Below are 17,705 nucleotides of genomic sequence, written 5' to 3' on the forward strand. Positions count from 1 at the left end.
TATTGTGCTTTTCTTCCTGCTATTTATAGTCCTAAATGTGTTTTTGTGTTTTCCAAATGGAAATGTTTATGGTGTGTTTTAAACCTTCATTGTCATACTCTAAGCATCACTGCTGTGATTGCCTCTCCCACTGCCTGTTCACTTTCCTTGTGCCTGTCTCACTCTTCACTTCATCTGCTTTGCTAGCTCTCATTTTCTTACACCATTGTTTTAGCCTATATGTATTTATAGCACAGGGCTTCAAGGAAGAGTAATGGAGAAAAGGAGAACTGTGAAGTAATTCTGAAACTGTTCAGGCTTGCTGCCTCAGTTGGGTGCTTTCAGTTGTTTATCAGCTGATGCCTTTTATCAAGTGACGTGTCATTGGAATAGTAGTGTCTTAAAAAGCAGAAGCAGTGGCACATTCATTATGTGGTCACATCCCAATCTCCATTCTGGTTGTTATTACATGCTTCATCTTGTGAAACCTTTCACTCTGGAAATTATTTGAAGCTCTGATTTATTGTCACTGGACTTTCAAAAGTACTTTCACATTACAGAAGAACAAAGCAACAACACTAGTGTCTCTTTCCTTCCCTCTACACACAAAGTGTGATCTGGGGCCTTTTGTAAGCTTAGGTCACTCACTAATTTATCCAGTTACTGGGGTAACCATCAACAAAGCCTGTGTAGGCTCTAAGTAATGGAAGCTCCACTCTGGCCTCTAGGGCAGGGCTTGACAAGCTAAGGTTAAGCTCTAAAATCCGCTCATCAAGGACAGTAGCCTAGATTCTTTTATAAGTATCTCATGGTGCTCTGTAACTTTCCCTAGACAGGGCGATTAGAGGTCATTACAGTCACCTAAAGGCAGGGAGAGTGTCTGTGGATAGGTGAGTCTATATCAGCAAAAGGTGAACCCAGTGATGTGAAAGTGACATCCTGCTCCCATGGTGACTTTCTCCCCACTTGTTAAGGACACTTGTGAGACTGTGTGGAGAGGTGGGCTGAGTCTTGGCTTTACAGCCATCAGTGGTACCTTTTCTGGGTGCTTTTTTCTCCCTCACAGTGCGGCTTGACCAGGCCTCTGGAGGACAGTGCTAACACTTTGGCTCTGCCTTGTCTTACTCACCTCTGTTTTATTCTCTTGAATTTGTCCTTGGCAGGTCTTCCCCAGGGAAGTCATGAACTTCACAGCTGAGAACATCTATAAGTGGGCCTCAGAAAACCAGGAGACACTCTTCCGATGGCTGCAGCCCCATGGAGGCAAGAGTCTGCTGTTGAACAATGAGCTGAAGAAAGGACCAGCACTCTTCCTATTCATACCTTTTGATCCCTTAGCTGAGAGGCATCCTCTCCTGGATGAGGTAGGAGTCCTGGCGAGGTAGGAGTCCTGGCGATCCTCTCATAGCTCTTCTTCCACATTCAGGGGCACTAGTCTATCATCAGTGTGGCCATCAAGAATAGTAGCTATGGCTCAGTGGTTTTTGCCTAGGACAAGGATTCCCCCAGATTCTCTGACCATCTTTGTTGATCTGGTCAGGGGTGACTAGGAAGGAAGGGAAATGAAATTGCCTCCCCAGATATAGACCAGGTGACTGCACTGATGTTCCTGTTTAGAGGGTATTGGGAACACAAGCAAGCTGATAAGGCCTAGGAAATGCCACTGTCATGGGACTGGCCAGGCTGCCAGCTTTGTTCATCCTGGGGGCAGCAACACAGTGGCCAGGTGCAGCTGCAGTGGTGCTGCGTGTCTTTTCTCTTGACGTTTCTTACTGCATGGATAGACAGATTTCCAGAGACAGGTGCTGCGGGAGTCTTCCCTCCCTCCCCCTCTGCTTTCGGGGACATCCGTTCTCTCTAGGCGTGAGTTTATTTTATACATGGATCATTTGGAGGCACTTAGAGGAGCAATAACAATCAGCAGAGTGAGCCTGGGATTGCTAAATTGGATTTACTAGGGTTTTATTTTTTTCTTTCCCTCAAGGATCTCTTAATTGGCCCAAACCAGAATCTGACAGCCAATGTAGCAGAGACCAGGCCAGGCAAACAGTGCTCTGGAGGCTGGGGCAGAACTTCTCACCAGCCAAGACTCAATGCTGTTCTTCAGCATTTGGTTCAAGTTGTTATCTCCATTGGGAACCTTCTGACTGATGCCACAGTCTGGCTTTAAAGGAAGAAAGGAGAGAGCAATGAAGTAGTTCAGTTCCTTCCACTGAACTAGTCTTAAGACTTCATTTCTTTTTTTTTGTTTGTTTGTTTTGTTTTGTTTTGTTTTTTTCGAGACAGGGTTTCTCTGAGTAGCTTTGGAGCCTATCCTGGCACTCGCTCTGGAGACCAGGCTGGCCTCGAACTCACAGAGATCCGCCTGCCTCTGCCTCCCGAGTGTTGGGATTAAAGGCGTGCGCCACAACGCCCGGCAAGACTTCATTTCTTTAGAAAGCGTGTGCTTTATGATCCAAGAGTCTGTTTTCCATGCCAGGGCCTCTATGTCATCTAGATTAAGATCCATCAAGGTCTTTGCAGGAAAGACAAGGTTTCAGCCTTGCTTGTACCTGTGGCTGTAGCTTTTTACTTTTGGGATGTTGTCTTCCTTGACTTGGGCTCGAAGAGAGGTGGGTAGTTTTGGCAGGAGTCCAGACCCTCACTCCAGAGGGCTGAGGTTGAGTTTGGCACCAGAGGGAGACATTGCTTTTGTTCACAGATGAGCATCTCCCCACATCTTCTGTTTCTAGCATCTACTAGCAGGCCTTTTTAAAAATCAGTTTCACCTGTGACTCTTCACAGGGTTCCTAGGGTGCTATGTAGTAGCAGTGTCCTTTTGACTTGTTCTCCACTCTGAGTGATCTTTCAGGCATTCACAGCTTGAGTCAAGTAAGAAGAGGCATCTACTTAAGAGATTTCTTTGATAGAAGACAACAGAAATATTGATAGCACAGACATTTATAATTGTTTACCAAGTTCTTAATTGTTTACATTAAATATGACATAGATTGAAATACATTAACAGCATGTACCATAAATTTTGTTTTCCAAACTGTTTCTGTAAGAGGCTTGTGATGTGAAAACCTACTTAGTTCATAGGAGAGAGGTAGGAGGCCTCACCCCTTAAGAGTATGGCTGCTGTGTGAGATACTAGGAACCAGACAAGGAAAGAAAATGATCTAGGAACATTGTTATTTTTCTGTAATGAATATTCATATTTGGGGAAATTTTATAAAATACAGCAATGGATCTTAAAGTTTTATGGGGTGTGTAGAGCCCTGGGGAGTAGCTGTTATTTTATCATTGAATATAAACCAGTCCAGGAAGGGTGGAGGGTTCCAGAGCTCTTTGTGGGTTGTCAAGGCCTGTCCTGTTGGCACAATATGCTGTCAAGGAGGATGATGTTTCTATGGGTGAGGGGTAATTTAAAACACTAGGTAATCACCTAAAGTGATGTTTTATTCCAAGGGCTAGTCTGTAAATATGTTTTGAATTAATCTTCCATAAATATTGTCATAGAAATTGTCTAAATTGGAAATGTATTCATTTAATGGTTCATACATACCTACACACTTCTTGTTTGTTTGAGACAGTCTCATGTAGCCCAGGCTGGCTTTGAATTTAGTAAGTAGCGGAAGATGACCTTAAACTTGAGAGTAAGGTGGTTACTCTCTTCAAGAAAGGATATTGTGTACGTTTCTCTGAAATGCAATGTGTTCACATGTGCTCAAACTTGGTCCTATTGTGAGGACCCATTCATAAACCTGTAAAGAAAAGGGAAGGCTGTGGGAAGGGTGTCAGGGATTAGGAGTGAAGAAGCTAGTTCATTTACTATTCAGAATGGGATTGCCTTTACCTGAGCAGCCTCCCAATTTGAGGGTCTTAGGAACAGCTGGAGGAGGAGGCAGGGTCCTTGGCCAGACATCAATAAAATGCAGCACTGTAAGGCTCAGCTCTAAATGGGGTGGCATGAGCCTGGAAAGGCAAGTGGGCCAGAATATGACTGTATTTATCCTACAGGTAATAGAAAGCCACCAAGTATCACTTGGCCAAGGAGTATCTATTATGCTTAGGGTCATACTTTAGAAGTTAGGAAGAGGGGGTGGTGACCTGAGGAGACTGAGCAGAGATGAGGATGAGCTGGTTTCTAGCCACAGTGGTACAGGGAGGGGAAGAAGTGCTCTAGAAAGGAAAGATGGGCATGGACAGTTGGAAGCAGGTTGGATTGGTTATCTCCTGGAAGGCATGAATATATTTGGGAGAATAGATGCTATAAATTTACTTAAATCTATATATGTATTTGCATAGTTTTCAGACTTACTAAAGATGGAGAGAAAAATGACAACATAGGGGAATGTTAACAGTGTGAAGAAAGTACACTCACCTGGAAAGCAAGAGGGTTCAAGTCTGTTCTGATTCTTTTAATAGTCTGGACACATTCTGAGATGGACTTTATTTATCTGTGGTGGATTCATCTATGGTGGGCAGACATTTCTAGAACTTTCTAACTCAGAACAATGTAGGGAGACACTGTAGTCCCGCCTGTTAGTAGCCTGGACAGGTGTGCCAGAACACGCCCGCCCGTGAGGGCGTGGTGAGGGGAAGTTTAAGGTGATTTAGGAAGGCTTCTTAAGGGACCGAGGACAAGTGAACCGTCCCTTCTCCTTGCCCTTCTCCCTGCTCCCTCCTCCTCGCTCTGGCCTGGCTGCCCTGGCATGCTTTGGCCTGCGCTTGGCTGGTGTATCCGAATAAAGAGACCTTGGCCCTATTGACTGCTGACTGATCACTCCACAGAACAATGGTTCAGTGCTTGCTGATAGAGGGGCAATGTTGTAAAAAAAAAAAAAAAAAAAAGACTTGTGGCACACACCTTTAATTCTAGCACTTGGGAGATAGAAGCGGGCAGATCTCTTGAGTTTGAGGCCAGGCTGATCTACAGAGTGAGTTCCAGGGCAGCTAGAGCTGGAGAGTTTTGGTATGACCACTTCTCCTTTGAGGCAGTCTTGGCCTGGACTCCTGCCTGTGACTTAGGGATGCTATCCAGGCAGTATAGCTGCCTTCTCTACATCCATAGTCCTTGTCTCTTACCAGCTCTGCCCTGTCTTTCAGATCACCGAAGTGGCCTTGGAGTACAATAACTGTCGTGGGGACCAGGTGGTGGAGCGTCTCCTTCAGCACCTTCGGCGGATGGAGGCACCTGTGTTCCAGTCCCTGGCACCAGAGCTGCCAGCTCCACTGCCTGATGTTCAGCTAATGGCAGCGTCTCCCTGCTGTAACACGGTGGTGCTGCCACAGGGGCCAGCCCTCTCCAGGACCCACAATGTCTGTGAACTGTGTGTCAACCAGACAGTGGGTGGTACTAAGCCGAGCTCAGTGAGCATGCCACAGTGCAGCTTCTTCGAGATGGCAGCTGCTCTGGATTCTTTCTACCTCAAGGAGCAGACTTTTTATCACGTGGTGTCAGGCAGCATAGAATGCAGCAATTTTTTAACCTCCTACAGCCCTTTCAGCTACTACACTGCATGTTGCAGGACCATATCCCGGGGCATGGCAAGCTTCACTGGCTCTGAACAGGATGTCTTTACAGCCCCGGCTATCACATTCTCTTCCCTCAAGAAGAGCTGTGAGGCCACTGCCCCAAGCTCCATTCCTCACATTGAGGAGAACAGGTACCACTTTCCTGAAGTGGGCCTCACTAGCACAACCTTCACAGGCCTGAGCTGCAGAACCAACAAGACCCTGAATATCTACCTTTTGGATTCCAATTTATTTTGGTTATATGCAGAGAGACTAGGTGCCCCTAGCTCTGCTCCTGTGAAAGAGTTTGCCACAATTGTTGATGTGAAAGAAGAGTCGCACTATATCTTGGACCCCGAACAAGCCCTCATGAAGTTCACTCTAGGTACTGTAGGTGGTTTGTCTCCCTGAGCATGATAAGGTTTGCTTAGTTTAAGAGCCATAACTTGCATTGATGGTCTCATTATTGCCGATCATGGGATGATGCCAGCTTCATAGGTCCTTTGAAGTCTTCAGAAAACTGACCATAAGTTGTCTTTATCTGTTGGTTATTTTGAAAAGAAGCCAGTTTGTCTGGTAAATAGAGTAGAAGCTTCTACCAGCCAAATTCTGGTTGAGTTTGTCAGCTAACCTATGGGAGCTAAGGGACCTAGACTAGCAACTTCCGTCGCATTTCCAAGGCTCAGCAAGCATTAATCCCAGGAACCTGGCTCCAATGCCAGACAGAATGATGAGAGCCTTTCTAGTAGGACGTGCAGGGGCTGATGAACATGGCACCAGCAATTGAGAGGAACTGAAGCAGAAAGGAGTGAGCTTAGATTGTCTTGCTCATTCTTGTTTCACAGGGTTGAATGTATGAGTGTCAGGGCCAGTGAGCCCCATTTTTTCTACTAAAGTTTTATGGCATGTTGAGGAAGCCTGCCTTGATCCCCAGTCCCTACATTGTGACATACAAGTGTTGAGAGCAGGTTGCAAACCAGTGAAATCCACTTGAGATGACCTAAGGCTTTACTGTGGGAAAGTTCTCCAGAGTTGGCTCCTGGGGCTTGGCAGCAGCAACAGCAAATGAACTTATGCTGTCCTGTTCCCAGGCTTTGCCGAAGTCCCTGACATACAACACAGGAAAGTAAGAATTGAAAAGCCTCGTTAGTTCAGCATCACTGGAAAAGCAGGGAGAGCCAATGTTTGCCAAATGAAGAGAAGAGGAATTTGACAGTGAGAGGGACTTGATTTCCAGGTTGAGAGAGTATGAAAGCAGGACGAGCACAGCTCCCCTAAGTACTAGTCCTTCTGGCTATCCTTTCATCAGTCCAGGTGAAGTATTCACATTAGCCACCTTTGTGAAGGGACTAATGTAATGTTGGTTTTTCTGTATCAAATTATTATAATTACAAGAGCTCCTTGATGCTCAAAGCAAACCTGTGACCAGTCACTTTATGGAGTCCAGTTACTCCCAATTCATGATATATTGGTGTAGTGGATTTTCTTAAAACGAAACAACTGTGTGATTTGTTTTGATATTTGTTTTTATTTTATGTCATGGGTGTTTTGCTGCATGTATGTCTGTATACCAACACTTGTGTGGTTATCTGCAGAGGCCATAAGAGGATGGTAGATCCCCTGGTGGTTCTGAGCAACCATGTAGATGCTAGGAATCAAACCTGGGTCCTCTGGAAGAACAGTTGGTGCTCTTAACTGCAGAGCTATCTTTCCATCTCCCCAAGCATGTAGTTTAAAATTTTATTTTTATTTTTGTATGTGTATGGTATTTTGCCTGCATATATGTCTGGCACCTAGAGAGGCCAGAAGAGGGCATTGGATCTACTGGAACTTGAATTGTAGGCAATTGTGAGTTACCATGTAGATGCTGAAAACTGAACCCGGGTCCTCTGGAAGAGCAGTCAGTGCTCTTCACCGACATGCTGTCTTTCCTTAGACCCTAACCATGTTTTTGTTACTGTTACTTGGTTTACTTTTTTCCTTTGAGATACGGTCTGTCTATGTAGCCCTGGTTAGCCTAGAATTTTCTATGTAGACCATGATGGCCTTAAACTTAGAGAGATCCACCTGCCTCTGCCTTTCAGGCATGGAATTAAAGGTGTGCACCACCACACCCAGGAGAGCATGTAAGTTTTTAAGTAGTGATTGGGTTCTCTGGATTCTATGAGTGATACTCTTCTGTTGGGCCAGCTATTTTATACTTGGTAGCAGTTTTGAGAGTCCCTAGAATTCAGAATTTAGGCTTTATTCAGATTGGAAAATCTTAGTTTCACAGTCCAAAACAATAGCCAGCTAAGTGTTTTTCAGCCATGATAAGGACATGTCTTCAGTGTTCACATGACACTCTTCACTTCCTCCTTCTGCAGAGGAAGTCATTCATTGTCTTAAGACTCCATTAAAGGGAGTTGGAAGAGAGAAGCGAAGTTCAGACTAGTGTTGTTGCTTCACTGAGGCAGAGGATTCTGAGATGGTGGCACTGGTGGGAAGGGTGAGATTGTTGCTTAAATTAGGACTTTTATTACTTGGTTTATTTATATATTTTTTTCATCATGTATAATTGTTTATTTTTGTTAGCTTTTTTTAAAAAGGAAATTTGAAGGACTTTAATAAAGGGAATCAAAAAGCTCCTTGGCCTCAGGTTAATGAGCACTAAACACCTTCACATTGTACTGACACTGCATTTATAGTGATGCTTAAAGAGCTTAGTGTCCAAGCTGCCTCTCTTGCAAAAGGTACAGTGTGTCTTGCTGTGTACATTCTCACTCTGTGTATGTATGGGTAGTCTCTTTGGAAAAGAGCAGACTGGAATCCCCATTTGTATTGCGCATTCCACCTACATGGTGTTTTGTTAGTAACGGACTGTCCTCTGAGAGTTGACACTACCAAAGTCAAACATGTTGGCAGCCTGGGCACCTTTGTCCCAGGGGTAAACACATAAGCATGGAGCTGGGTGTGGAGGTGTACACATTTGAATCTATTACTCAAGAGGCAGAGGTGGGTGGATCTCTGAGTTCAAGGCCAGCCTGGTCTACAGAGCAAGTTCCAGGTCATCCAGAGCTACAAAATAAGATACTGTCTCAAAACAAAAACCCAAAAATAAAATTACAGCAATAAAAAAAAAAAGTAAGCATGAGGCATCATTTCAATTTTAAAGTAGGTGCGCTACTCTGCTTGTACTTAGAGCAAAGATGATCTCATTTTCTCTTCATTTTTAGAGTCTTTTATTCAAAACTTCAGTGTTCTCTACAGTCCCTTGAAAAGGCATCTTACTGGAAGTAATTCTGCCCAGTTTCCGTCTCGGCATTTAATCACTGAAGTGACAACTGATACCTTCTGGGAAGTAACTCTTCGGAAACAGGTATGGGACTGGAGGTACTTCATGGTAGAGCACTTGAGCATTATGAGGCCCTGATCACTACAAGAAACAGGTGTAGGGGCTCAAGAGTGGAGCAAAAATCAAGCCATCCATTCCTGTTAAATTCTACAGCTGTAGTCACTTGGGGGAAAACAGTCTATTTTTGATATGCAGATTAGTCTAGTGGTGGGACATGAGCAGATTGATTGCATGGTGCTTTTCTAACTGCTGAGACCATAAAGAAAACATATAATTACAACTACAGATGAAAAAAGAAATCTCACCATGATTCCTGCACAATCAATGACTCAGAGCCTTCAGGATTCAGCATAGCAGGAAATGAGGTCTCAGACCAGGTATGAGTAACTGTCTCCCCTTCCCACAGGATGTTCTGCTGCTCTATTACACAAAATGGTGCGGCTTTTGCCCATCTCTCAATCACATCTTCATCCAGCTAGCTCGACTCCTGCCAGAAGATACATTTACTGTGGCTAGGTAAGAACACCAGTCTACAGCATCATGGGTCCTCTCTGCCACCTAACCCATGGGAGGTGGGCTTGAATCTAATGATCATGAAGATGTTTATTGCTGATCGGATTCATAGGCAGGTTTAGCTGCTTGGAAGTCTTGGGAAGGGGATGCCCAGAATTTACCACCCAGCCCTGGGACTCAGGGTCTTTGCCCTTGTTTCCCTCTTCATTGGTGAAATCCAGAGGAAGACTTTGTTAATAGCTATGTGTCTGGTTTTGTGATTCCATAGAAGCTTTATGTGGGCTTTTGTATAAACACATTTTGAATACTTTGTTTTGTGACAGGCTCTCTCTCTCTCTGTAGCTCAGGATGGCTTGAGCTTACTATGTAGCCCAGGCTGGCCTTTAATTCCTGGCAGTCCTTCTGCCTTGGTCTACCAAGTGCTAGGGTTACAGTTGTAAGCTACCACACCTGCCTTCAAATACCAGTTTAGTTACATTTATTCCTTGACAGTTGTGTATGTGGGTATACTTGCTTTGTTTTATTTTGAGAAGAGTCTACTCTCCCCATCCTGACTTCATGTTGTTTTTGTTTTGTAATTGGGTTTAACCAGAGTCACTCACGTGCTCATGGCTGTGGAGCTACACACTAGAGCATAGAGGACATACCTCATTGAAGATCAATACTTCCTCTTCCCCAGCATTCATCAATAGCTAATGGATCCTCAGGAGGGGTAGGCCCATGAGCCCTTCCCCTTTTTATGACTAAATGCTGTGAGTTCATAATTGCAATGGCCATCCCTCCCCCAGTCATCAGTTCTTAAATCTTAACATCTCCCTGAGTTTCTGCATTCACAGCTGTTGTCTACAGACAGAAAAGCTTCTCTGATAAGAGCTGAGAGCAGCATTTGCCTATGGGTATAAGCATAAATAGTTAGAAGGCAGTTGGACACCATGTGTGTTTAGTAAAGCAACAGTAGTGAGTTTGGTCTTTTGATTAGTTGTACAGACCAGGCAAGAATTCCCTCCTATCCCTCAAATCCAATCAGAAAATACTCCTGCCACTGTTATGCCTATGGGCACATCTTGCATGGAGGTCAACATTATAGCATGTAAGATCTACCACTTGGTAACATTATTGATGGCTTTTCTCTCCCCAATGCCTGGTAGCATCTTATGGTTAGAAGGGAAGCCCTTCTGTTTCCTTTCTAGCTGATTTCTCTGTCCTGTACCCAGGGTGTGTCTGCAATAGGGTCTTACCATCTAATTCTGGTCAGCAACCAAGAACAATCAGTTTGGAGGGTCTCTGGGACCCCATGGCTAACTGATGGTGTGGTATATATTATTTTTTAAAGTAAGGGTCTCTCAGTGAACCTGGAGCTCATCAGTTGAATAGCCTGGCTGGCCACTGGGTCATGGGATCCTACTGTGTCTGCTTCTTAGTACTGGGATCACAAGTGCACCACCATACATGGCTCTCTGTGTATTCTGGGGATCCAACTCAGGTTCTTATGCTTATATAATAAGCAGTTTACCAAGCCCTCAAATTCAGTTTGTAAGATTAGGAAGTGAGCAGTTTAGCTTTAAGATATAGCTTCTCCTTGTCACTAAATGTGAAAGACCAGATCATGGGGAAAAGATAGCAGAAGATAGAGATATAATCTTTCTGATGAAAAGATAACGAAAGATGAACATATTCCACTACAAGTATGTGCAGTGAAAACAACATATTTGATGCTTTTTTTTTTTTTTTGGTTAGTGGTAGGATTGAATCTGGAACCTCATGCAAAGCAAGTGCTCTACCACTCAGCTATAAATCCTAGTCCTAATAAAAACATGCTGTAAAATGTAGTCATAAATATCTATATGTTTATATTTCACCTGCTTCCTGCTATGTATTCTCAGTGATAATCAGAACCAAAATTGAAAAGTGAGTGTGCTGAGAGATTGTTACATACATATAGCCTTAAACCTCAGAACACCCAGTGAAGCTGCTGTATCTAGCCATCATTTTCTTGTAACTAATCTGAGGCACAGAAATATTGGGCAACTGGCCCAGAATTACAGAGCATATAAATTAGAGACCAGTGTTCAGAATCAGGAGTTCATATTCTAGATACGCCACATTTAAAATGGGTTGGGGTTGTAGTGCAGGTGATAAAGAGTGCTGTCTGGTATACACAAAGCCCTGGTTCAGTTCACAGCATAAACCAGGTGAACCAGATGGTGGCTCATGCTGGAAATTCTAGCACTCCGGGGGGTATAGGAAGAAGGATCATAAGTTCAAGGCCATTTCAGTGCATAGTCAATTAGAGGCCAGCCTAGACTACAAGATACTTGTCTTAAAATAGTAAATGAACTTTTTTTTTTAGGAGTTTTTAAAATAATGAAAAGTTTGGTCAGGTGGTGGTGCCGGTGCATGTCTTTAATCTTAGCACTTGGGAGACAGAGGCAGGCAGATCTCTCTCAGTTTGAGGCCAGCCTCATCTACAGAGAATTCCAGGACAGCTGAAATTACACAGAGAAACCCTGTCTGGGGGCAAAAAAAAGCTTTAGGACAGGTAAACTCCGGTGTAGACAAAGAACACAGGCATATGACAGAATAAACAAACAAATGGAAAATTATAACCTGAGAAATGCAAATTGAAACACCAATAAAGTGTCATTTACACTTATATTTATAAATGCTTCCAAGTGACAGGATCTTGTATTGGTAAAGTTGTTGCAGTCAGATATAACTAATGTAATTTACATTTACAAGAAGTTACAAAAAACAATTGTATGTTTCTGACTCAGTTAATTTCACTTTAAGACTTAAGAAAATAGGAATTCCAGAGATTTGTGGGTCAGTCCTTACAGCATTCTTCACAGCAACAGGAAAGTGTATGTCAGTAGTGAAGGCATAACAGACAGTTCTGTCCATTGCTAAATCAGTACTTTCATTTAATTATGGACAAGAATAAAGTATGAGCTGTGTGGCTGCTCCTGTGTCAGTTTATAAGCCATACCTGAAAGGATCCCAAGAAGGATGCCTCCGGGGCCCAGTGCAGTTCCCATGGGCTTTTACAGTATTTTCACTTCACAGTTGACTCTTCATTGAAGTACACATTAGGAGAGAAGAAGCATTCAATTATAAAATATGGTGGCCAGTACCACTTGTCTGAAAGGGGCTCTAGTGTTTTAGACAGATTTTTTACAGGCAGATGTAGACATGGCATTTTGTTAAAAGATGTGTATGTGGGGGGTTGCATTTGCATTTAGTTGTTCCAATTTTGGAGTTTTCTGTGTGTATATTTGAGACAGGGTCTCCTGTTTCCCAGGCTGGCCTCCACAAGCTGCAGCCAAGGATGACCTTGTGACCCCCTTGCTTTTGTCTTCTGAGTGCTGGGACTATAGGTGTGCACCACCATGCCTGGTTTAAGAAGGGCTTTGCTATCAATTTTGCTAAGTGAGCACTCTCCCAATTCAGCTACATTCCTTGCCCATATGCTAGTTTGAGCAAATACATAACATTAGTTTATACTGCCTGATTGTCTCACACCATTTACACTTTTTGAAAACCCCCACCAAATTAATAGGTCCAGACATTTTCATCTTCTGTGTGCACTGGTCTTGAATATCCCCCACTTAAAGGATGCCATCAGCCCTATGTATGGGTCAACACACGTGGATCCACAGTAACTGACCACAGTGTGGGTCATTTGGTAGATGCCATTTTTTATACTCTTAAATTAATCTGCTGACTGGTGGCACATGCCAGTAATCCCAGCACTAGGGATGATGAGGCAAGATGGCTGCTGAGAGTTTGATAGCATCCTGGGCTAAATAGTGAGAACTTGACTAGCTGCAGCAGCAAGGCTCCATGATGGGGGAAATACAAATTTAAAAAGGAAAAAGAACTGGCACTCTGTTAAGAAAGTATATGGATCTTGGCCTTCAGATTTACAGACTATCAAGTGTGCTCTTCAAAGAGACCTGCTGTGTGTGCTGTGCTCAATAGCTTTCTTTTTCTAGAACTAACGCACCAATCCAAGTGCTTGCCAGGTCCTGTTGGCAGATGAAGTACTCCTTCACTGAGGCAGCTTGGGAGATTCATGTTTAGTTTTAGGTTCCTGTATTACTCAGGGTATACAGTGGCGCATGTTCTGAAAGTGTAGATGCCTGACTTACACCTGTAGTAAGAGGTTTGGTTCAGCCTGGAGCATAGAAATACTCCAGGTTCTTCAGGTTTGGCCAGTCACTTTGTACCAATCTTTTCTCTTTGCCTTTGTCAGGATTGATGTGTCTCAGAATGATCTTCCTTGGGAATTCATGGTTGACCGTCTTCCTACTGTTTTGTTTTTTCCCTGCAATAGGTAAGGCTGATTGTTTTTCAATATGCGGGGCAGGTGGGACTTTCTTGTTGAGGCCTGAAGATGATGAAATGGGCTTCCACTGTAAATCTTTCATTGTGTTCAATAAAATTGTGCCATTAGGGATGTAGAATAGAAGAGCTCTAGTGTTGGAGTGTCATGTGTTGTGATTTTTCTGTTTTTTGTTTGTTTTGTTTTTTGGAGACAGGGTCTTTATATAGCTCTGGCTGTTCTAGAACTATGTAGACCAGGCTGGCCTTGAACTCAGTCTCCCAAGTGCTGGGATTAAAGGCATGTACTACACCTGGCATGTGCTGGTTTTCTTTGATGCTTTCTTACACAAGCATTCATGTGGCCCTGAGAACTAGTTAGTTTTCATACCTGTGTGATGCTACAATTGACAGAATGTGCTCATGTTTGTGTGGGATGAGTCCTGCTGATACCCACTGGTCCCTCTCACCCAAGGGGATACTAGCAGTTCCCTACCCACTACTCCATTCTTAGGGAGCTCTCTCTGCATGTGTACGGTCTTCTCAGAGGTTGTCTGTCACCCAACTATGCTGAAAGCTACAGTAAATGGGTGGGACATCAGCAAAGAGATCTGGGCTTGGCAATGAGCATAGGCCCAAATGTTTCCACAAAAAAAAAGAAAGAAAGAAAGAAAGAAAGAAAGAAAGAAAGAAAGAAAGAAAGAAAGAAAAGGATGCTGGCCCTTTCTCACACACAACTTCCCTTTGATTGTAGAATAGGTCCACATGGGGATTCATTCACATGTGGGAAATGTGTTTGCAGGATCCCTTAGGGAGGGCCTGGCCCATGCCCATGTTGCAGTCACTGTTGTTTTAACTTCTTGCATTTTACAAGTCATTGCACCACTGCCATGTTCATCAGGCCTCTCTGGGAGAGGGCTTCCTTGGACTTTGTCAAATCATTGACTCTGTTTTTGCCCTTTATCTCAAAGAATGTGTGCTAGAATACTTAATGTTGTAGCAGGGGCTTGTCAGATCACTCACTAAAAACAGAGTGTGACTCAGTCTGTTCCACTGCTGGCTCTGCCATTTCCTTTCTAAGATGTGTTAAATTGCCATATAATCAAGAAATCATGTATACTAACACCAGCAATTTCATTTGTGTGGGACACAAGTTGGGCATGTAGCATAGTGATATGTAGTTTTTGAATTCCAAACATAATTTAAAAAAAGTATTACAGCACACAATAAATGCCTTTGCAGGCAAAGGCTCTCAGCAGGTGGACTAATGAGCTGTGTACATGGAAGGAAAGACACCTGCAGGACAGGTGCACAAGAGGGACATGCTTGGCCAGCACTCCCTGCTTTGTATAATAAAAGAATGAGTGCAGGCCAGGTGTGGTGGCATACACTTTTAATTCCAGCTCAAAAGGCTCTGAGCTCTTTGAGTTGAAGGCCATCAGGAGTTATAAAGGGAGACTCTTTGTCAAAAGAAAAAAAAAAAAAAGTGAATTCTCCAGGTCACTGCAGCCCCTCCTGTCTCCCTTAATATTGAAGAGTAGAAGACTGCCCATGTCTGATAAACACAGAGAGTCTGGTGAATCAAAGCCTTTATTGTTTGGAGTGGGATTTTTCTCATTTCCTAAAGACAGATGGTGGGCACAAGTGGAGATAGTTCATCATTAGCCGGTCCAGAGAGCATTTGGCTTACCCAGAAGGTGGAAGAGAGAATTATAATGTGACTATTACCTGTATAAAAATAAATAAAAGGGGGCAGAAGGTGATAGAGAGATCCACTGGCCCAGCAGGAAGCAATCATCTGAGTAAGGACTATGAGGGCCACTAGACAGCTCTAAGAGCTAAAAGTGGCTCACGACCATCAACTATCAAGTACAAAGGCTCACAGAAAAGGAAATAAAAAAAACACTGTTGGATGACAGTAATAAGACTGTTTTCATGGTCCACCTGTTCCCGCTATTTTTAGTGAAGCATAAAGCTGTACATGCAGTATGGAAAATGCAAATGCTATACAAGGTGGAGATGTGCAGAGTGAGAATACTAAGGTGTTGATAATGCTGAGGTGTGAAGGCTAAGGTTGCTTCTGAGGTGTGAAGGCTACGAGCATTGGAAGATAGTGCTTGTATGATTTTTACATCCCTGAAAACTACATTGACTGTGCCCATTGCAGTCAGATGCCTGCCCTCTGCCCACAGTGCAACCTGCCTAGCTTCCCTCTGGTCTGGCCTTACCTCTCTTCTTTCAAAGTGGAGGCTGGGATGTGGACCTTAACCACCTTACACAGCGCTATCATAAAGCCAGTCCCCAAGCCAGCAAGCAGTCTAACATACTATGGAGGACATTCCAAACTGCAGATATTTGGGCCAAGCTCTGAGCCAGCGGATGCAGGTACAAGGATACTTCAGTGTTGCACCCAGGAAGAATTTCACTGCTTCTGGGGATCTCTGACTAGCAGTGGGACCTCTTACTACCATGCTTTCAAAAGGACAACCTTTTTTTTTTTTTCCTATTCTTTTGTGACCAGAGCCTCACATTATTTCTCATGCTGGTCTGAAACTCAATATGTAACCCCGAGTGCTGAGATTAATGATGGGAGCCGCCATTCCCAGATTAAAAGGACTACTTTTTAGAAGCAGTTTATAGATAATTCTGTGTCCTAGCTCATTTTTTAAATGTATGAAAGAAACAAAAACAGCAACATTTGACCTTTAAAAAAAAGTATATCCCAAGCAGTGATGGCACATATCTTTAGCCCAGCACTTGAGAGGTAGAAGCAGGCAGATCTCTGAGTTTGAGGTAAGCCTGATCTATAGAATTAGTTCTAAGACAGCCAGGGCTACACAGAGAAACCCTGAATCAAAACAGAGGGTGGAGAGAGAGAGAGAGAGAGAGAGAGAGAGAGAGAGAGAGAGAGAGAGAGAGAGAGAGAGAGAGAGAGAAGAAAGCAAGCATGTCACATGTCACACTCTTATGACCCCAGCTCAGGGGACAGAGATGAGGATCACAGGTTTCAGGGTCAGCCTGGACTACATACTGAGTGAGACTCTGTCTAAAACAAAACAGCCAACAAAATGGCTCAGCTGGTAAGAATTCTGAAAATCCAGATGGTGGAAGAAGTTGTCCCTTGATCTCCACAGGATCGCCATTGTAACTGTATACAAGCACAAAATAAATGCAGGGTGTTTTTTTTGTTTTTGTTTTCTAGACAGCGTCTTTTTGTGTAGCTTTAGAGCATATCCTGGCACTCGCTCTGTAGATGAGGCTGGCTTCGAACTCACAGAGATCCGCCTGCCTCTGCCTCCTGAGTGCTGGCATTAAAGGCATGTGCCACCAATGCTCAGCTTAAATGCAGCTTTTTTAAAAAGTGAATTTTTCTTAAAAAAAAAAAAAAAAAAGGGTGTGGTGGTGCACACCTTTAATCCCAATATGCAAGAGGCAGGCAGATTGCTGAGTTTATGGCCAACCTGGTCTAAGCAGTGAGTTCCAGGCCAGCCATGTCCAGAATGCAACCCTGTCTCCAAAGCCAAAACATAACAAAAATATAAATAAAAGGTATGAAAGCATTTTAGCATGACAATTGGGGAACCATAACATTTCCCCAAGACTTCAAAATAGCATTCTGCTTACCAGCCTCTGTAAATGTCTCTAAGAGACATATTGAGGTATCTCAACAGTTTTTTCTTTTCTTTTCTTTTTTTTTAAAGATTTATTTATTTTTAGCCAGGCGTTGGTGGCTCACACCTTTAATCCCAGCACTCGGGAGGCAGAGACAGGCGGATCTCTGTGAGTTCGAGACCAGCCTGGTCTACAGAGCTAGTTCCAGGATAGGCTCCAAAACAATACAGAGAAACCCTGTCTCGAAAAAAACAAACAAACAAAAAAAAGATTTATTTATTTTTATGTGCATTGGTGTTTTGCCTGCGTGTATGTCTGTGCAGCATGTGTGTGTAGTGCCCTCAGAGGCCAGAAAGGGGAATCAAATCCCCTGAGGCTGGAGTTACAGACAGTTGTGATCTACCATGTGAGCTACCACTGAGCTATCTCTCCAGCCCCTTAATGGTCA

At 43.5% G+C, this 17,705-nt stretch overlaps 1 protein-coding gene across 4 annotated transcripts in view; it reads left to right on the plus strand.

Annotated features, from left to right (window-relative positions):
- Txndc11 (thioredoxin domain containing 11) overlaps positions 1–17,705 on the plus strand; it is a 63,543-nt gene that overhangs the window by 43,969 nt on the left and 1,869 nt on the right. For 3 of the 4 annotated variants that reach the window (XM_027424781.2, XM_027424783.1, XM_035447250.1), the window contains 5 exons: positions 1,143–1,343; positions 5,071–5,863; positions 8,694–8,836; positions 9,219–9,328; positions 13,578–13,658. In XM_027424781.2, the coding sequence (XP_027280582.1) occupies positions 1,143–1,343; positions 5,071–5,863; positions 8,694–8,836; positions 9,219–9,328; positions 13,578–13,658 (1,328 nt within the window). The remainder of the gene's footprint in view (positions 1–1,142; positions 1,344–5,070; positions 5,864–8,693; positions 8,837–9,218; positions 9,329–13,577; positions 13,659–17,705) is intronic. The other variant, XM_027424782.2, reaches the window with a different exon arrangement.

Source organism: Cricetulus griseus, chromosome 7, assembly GCF_003668045.3.
Source record: "Cricetulus griseus strain 17A/GY chromosome 7, alternate assembly CriGri-PICRH-1.0, whole genome shotgun sequence".
In the NCBI taxonomy this organism is placed as follows: domain Eukaryota; kingdom Metazoa; phylum Chordata; class Mammalia; order Rodentia; family Cricetidae; genus Cricetulus; species Cricetulus griseus.